Source organism: Dendrobates tinctorius, unplaced genomic scaffold (assembly GCF_039654945.1).
Source record: "Dendrobates tinctorius isolate UK_male_01 unplaced genomic scaffold, ASM3965494v1 ptg000213l, whole genome shotgun sequence".
In the NCBI taxonomy this organism is placed as follows: Eukaryota; Metazoa; Chordata; class Amphibia; order Anura; family Dendrobatidae; genus Dendrobates; species Dendrobates tinctorius.
The window spans coordinates 5,922,933-5,928,633 of record NW_027361880.1 but is presented as its reverse complement, the minus strand read 5'-3'; the positions used below and the strand labels follow the sequence as shown (position 1 = coordinate 5,928,633).

The window sequence follows — 5,701 nt, the reverse complement described above, 5'->3', positions numbered from 1 at the left end:
TACATCCGGATTTGCTGCAGATTGAACGGTGCGTACAGCCGCAGCGTCCAGATGTTACAGCATAGTGGAGGGGATTTTATGAAATCCCGTCTCCTCTATGCGTCCTAATACGTGGGTGACCCACCCGCGAAACCGGACATGCGGCGCGTCTTTATAGACCGCAGCATGTCTGTTTACCTTGTGGAGACGCCCAGTCTCCGCAAGGTAAATAACCCGGTCTATGTATGCGATGCGGTGATGCCGCATGTGTTCAATGAACACATCCGGAATCACCACGCATACAGAAGGGGGCGGAGCTTTGGGCGGAGCGGGGTTTCCGCTCCGTCCAAAGCGCAAGCAATGCGCTTAGTGGAAACATACCCTTACTCTCTCCCAAATTAGATTGTACTTGTAGAGAAAAATATTCCTCCACACAACAGAGAAATACATTGGCGTGTCTCTTTAAAGCCTGGAGATAAAGCTTGATAACAGCTGCTGCCTGTGGATGCCGAGCTTGAATGAGACATTGGTAGGTGTGACCCTGAGATCAGGAGAGAAGTCTCACACATCACCTCATCACAACCACCATAAAAGTGCTAGTCACCTGCAGCCGGCTTCATTCATACTTCGGCATCATTGATCTACAGCTAGGCTAGGAACCCTCATTGCGGTGGTCTTGAGAAGTGGCAGGTCCACATTTTTTTTGTAGCATTCTTCACTTTGTGCAGTTTTAGCCTTGGATCTATAACTCTGCAGCACATATGTGTTACGGACAGCCGCAACATACAGCACATAGGTTGTTCTGTCACTATGTTTTGGAGAATTTTTTTAGCCATAGAAGTGATCTATCTCATTGCTTTATTCACCGTAAATGGGGACATGCCGAAATCCAGGACTAGACGGAGCTGGATAATGCCTGGTACAGAGTGGTGTGGTGTTGGAAGCACTGCAGAAAACTTTACCAGCTTAGGTAAGATGAATGCACCAAAACCACGTACACTAGACTTCCCGTGTCAAGGTGAGGGTCCAAAATCCTCAGATTATTTACAATATGCAACCTGAAAATGATGGCCGTTATCTTCTATGTAGTGTACAGCTGAGCGGTTTTTAACCATATAAGTGCGCTTTTTCCAAACAACAAATTGTATATAAACGCTAAACCACTTTCATTTTCTTTTGTATTATTTTAAGGTTTATTTCAAGGCGTGGACCATTGTTGCAGGGAACATGACCACTGCTTTCCACAAATTCAGGCATTTGAATTTCAGTATGGTATACGAAACTGCAGACTTTACACCGTCTCTCACTGCGACTGTGACCAGAGGTGAGGATCGTGCTCAATGGACACTTGCTTGGAAATTGAAATTTGATTCTGAATCGCAGACTTATAGGGAAATGTAGCTTTGTGCAGGAAAGATGTGGTCATCGAGCACAAGAGAAATGTGTGATATCAATTTCCTGTGATTTCCTGCAGTCTGGCTTCCATGGAGACACCACTGCACTACTGGGAATAATGCAAACCTTTATAGCATGTATCTCCATTTCATGTTTTAAAATCAATCTGTCAGTAGGTTTTTGTTGTGTAATCTGAGGTAGAGGCTGATTTTGGCATTGTGTTACTTACTAGACTGTGTGCTGTTGTTTCATTACAATCAGTATTTTATCACCAGGAGATTATCACTACCGAACTAGCAACCCATGTGCCTCCTGGCCTAACCCTGCCCCCAGCACTGATTAGCAGCTTACGGTCAATACACAATGTATATAGTAAGCTGGTAATCAGTGGTGTGGGCAGTGGGAGCTTTCTGAGCTCTGCTATATCTACAGCAGACAAAACTCTGATTGCATCACAACTGCTGCACCCAATAAATTCAGTGATACATCACTGGAATCAGAGTCTCTTTCCCTACATTATACTGCTCTCTCAGATGAAGTAGCAAAAGCCTGCTGACAGATACCCTTAAGGGTATGTTTCCATGGTCAGTAAACACATTCTACCCGCAGCGGCCAGACGTTATAGCATAGTGGATGGGATTTCATGAAATCCCATCTCGACTATACGCAGGAAAGCCGGTGGCGTCCCTGCACGCTACCGGACATGCGGCATGTCTTTACAGACCACAGCATGTCTATTTATCTTGCAGAGCCGCGCAGTCTCCACAAGATAAAGTCACCCATACAATGTATTGGATGCAGTGATTCCGCACGGTTCAATGAACACATGCGGAATCACTGGCGTTCAAAAGCCGGCAACGCTTTGGACGAAGCGGGCATGTGCTGCGTCCAAATTGCTGCCGGATATTGACGGTGGAAACGTACCCTTAAGGTTTTAAAATGGCAGTGTAAATTAGTCAGTAATAAACCAGTGTTTCCACCTAAGGATAAGTTCCCCCAATGAGTTTTTGACACCACATATCTTCATTGTGCCAAAAACACAGCGTCTTATAGTTCTAGACAAGTGGATGGAATTTATAGAAATGTCTTGTCCACTGTGTGTTTTCTTCTTACGTTGTATAAATTGACCTGCGGAGCGTGTTTCAAATCCACAACATGTCAATTTCTCTTGCGGGTACGCTGAGGATTACGTGCGGATTTCCAACACAGATTTGCATTTTTACCGCATTTTACGCTGCGGAAGAGCACTAAAAACACACGTAAGCTAAGCAAAACACCAGCTTTATTTAAAACATAACACACCAAAAATAGACAAGTGTCACACATGCAATCAAAACCCATGTAAAAGAAACACACTAAAAAGAGCAATGAAAAAAAAATGAAAGAAACACAATTTATCTAACAGGTGCAGAAAACCTGCAGCATCAGAAACTCGCCAAATACTCACTGTGGGAACATGGACTGCAATGTGTGTGGTAAAAAAAAAAAAAATCGTAAAAACAAGATGTAAAACATCCAAGGCAAATCTGCACCAACATTTTCAATAAATTTGTGTGGATTTGACTGTGAATTTCACTCTTTGTTTTGCTCTTGTGTTTGTAAAGAAATAATTTATTTTTTTCTGTTTTCACCATAAACAAAGCAAACAACTTCCAAGTAAAGTGACTGCCAATAGCCCTACGCAATGACTCCATCTACGGAAAAAAGGTCCTGTGGCAGGAAATATTGCTGATTTATCTCCTGGGCATTCTTGTATAGGAAAACATAGTAAGGTTGACATTGTTTCCTATTCCAACCATCCCTTTCATTTCTTCTTTTCCCCTTTAGGTTTAGGCGATGTCTTCATAATCTTAATGATACAGTTTCTACATTTGTTGGCATCATGTTCTTCAACATCTTGGAAATGCCCTGTTTCAGCCTGGGAGAGGAAGAACAGTGTGTGGAGTGGCACTGGTGGCGAGGGTGAGTGCGTTTCCCCACTTCTGGCTTGTCCAGCACTTGTAAGCGCTCAATCTTATCCGTCACAACAATACATTGCTCCGACATTGAACAAGCTTGAGGAATATTCAGTATGAAGTTGTAAGGTATTTTCCTTCCATCTGTTTTTCAGTTGTAAAACCAAGGGCATGGTCCCGAAAGCCGAGCTTCGCAAACCAGAGAGCTTCAACTACAGCAATCCAGAAGACAGTCACACACCTGCCCCTAAACTGCACAGAGCTGGACAAAGAGCAGACCTCAGCTCACATACCCACAATCATACAACTCTCTTCCCGTCATTGGCAAACAATGCTAAGCCAAGGAGAAGGAGGCTCAACAAACTGCAGAGAGCAAAAGCTAAAAGGGGCAGTAAAAATATCATAAAAGACTACACAGCAGAAGAAAAATCTAAAAAACAGAAAGTAAAATCCAAACGGTTCTTGGTAGACTGAGAAAAGAAACATTTATTAAAAGAAAATAAAGCGCCTGACATAAGGATCTGGAATGTCACTGGAAAGAAGGCGTACACATATATGGAAAATGAAAGAAAAGACACTGTGACATTTATTCTAGAACAGAGCTCACGAACTTCATGTGTGGAACAGTGCGGCGCCGGATCTATCGTATGGCATCGCAGAAGATGTAACCCAAATGTAGACTGCTGTATACAATACTGGGGCAGCTCTGGTTTATGACATACATAGGAGAACGATGATGTGGAGAAGCTGAATTCCTGCCACTATCACATAATTACATTTTAGATTGCAATTTTCACTGACCATATTGTATTTTATTATGCTAGCTATGCAAAAAAACACAATTACAGTTTGTAACTACTGTGCTATATAAATATTTTTGGAACCAACCGTTTTTGTGCTGTAGTCCATACTATGGGTAACTAATCATTAAGTGTCTTCATATTTCTGAGATCATGTAGAAATAATTTTGTCCTAGTATTGAATCTGTTCCAGTATTCTACATTTTGTATATAGAACCTTTCGTTGTAATAGTATAGTTTAACTAGAATCTGTCATCAGGTTTTTGCTATACCATTTGAAAGAAGTATAATATAGGGGCAGAGACCCTGATTCCAGTGATGTGTAATTTACTGAGAGTTTCTTGCTGTAGTTTTGATAAAATAACTGTTTTATCTGCTGCAGATCTAGCAGTTCTCTGAATGTTGAGCTCTTTATTACCTCGCCCACACCACTGATTGGCAGCTTTCTGTCCATGTACAGTGTACACACACAGCTGCTAATCAGTGCTGGGGGCAGGGTTATACAGGGCTCATGAATATGGAGGACTATATGGCAGCAGGTTTACTAGTCCTCTAATGGTGATAAAACAGGGATCTTATTAAAAAGCCAGAAACACTTGTATTTGCCAATTAATCTAGAGTATGTCAATAGGCATTGGTATCCTTTCTCACATAAAATCAAACTGGATGCAGTTTTGATAAAGATTCTCTGTTAAAAAGAATGAAGCTTGGAATTTCATTTAATGGAACATATCACAGGCAACAAAACATAGGAGATGAGTATTATGTCTCTCCATCTAGTGCGATTGTATCAGCCACATAATCCCCTAATAGAAACAGAGCAGTGCTGAGAACCGCTCACATTGTGGCTAAACATGATTAAAGGGAATCTGTCACCAGATTTCTGCTACCCTTCTGAGAGACGCATGATGTAGGGACAGAGACCATTATTCCAGCAACGTGTCACTTACTGGGCTGCTTGCAGCAATTTAGATAAAATCACTGTTCAATCTGCTGCAGATCTAGCAGTTCTTTAAATGTGGAGCTCTGTATAGCCTCGCCCACAGCACTGATCGGCAGTGGTAATGAATATGGAGGACTACATAGCAGCAGGATAACTAGTGCTCTAGTGATAATCTACTCCTGTTAAAACAAATTGTATCAAAACTACAAAAAGTAGTGTAATGACATCACTGGAATCAGAGTCACCGTCTGGACCTTATCCTACTTTCAGATTGGGAAGCAAAGACTTGGTGACGGATTCCCTTTAAGCTAAAAAAAAAAGTATATTACAAAGTACGATCGTGGAGCAACATGCCTTAAAGGGAACCTGTCAGATCAGTAAGGCGCCAGAAACCCCCAAATGCCGCCCTGGGCATATGCAAATGTGTCTGACTAGTTTCAGGGGGCTCCTCTTGAGTTGAAGCAATTTTACTTTGCGTGCTGTAATCACACATCCCATGGCACAACTGACATCCTCCTGACTCTCTGTCTACTTTCCTGTGCCTAAAGTCTCACACATGTACATGATGTCTTTGTCTCCTGGGCATAGGAAGGTGTGGTGAGAGAGGAGGATGTCGGCGTGGTTACAGC

General features: G+C 42.2%; 1 protein-coding gene across 1 annotated transcript; it reads left to right on the top strand.

Annotated features, from left to right (window-relative positions):
* Window positions 1–475: 475 nt before the first annotated feature.
* On the top strand, window positions 476–4,217 carry PLA2G3 (phospholipase A2 group III). Its single transcript, XM_073554800.1, has 4 exons — window positions 476–949; window positions 1,171–1,303; window positions 3,202–3,336; window positions 3,485–4,217. Exons 1-4 carry the CDS (start codon window positions 790–792, stop codon window positions 3,801–3,803), a joined length of 747 nt encoding a protein of 248 aa, XP_073410901.1. The 5' UTR covers window positions 476–789; the 3' UTR covers window positions 3,804–4,217.
* The last annotated feature ends 1,484 nt before the right edge of the window (window positions 4,218–5,701 follow it).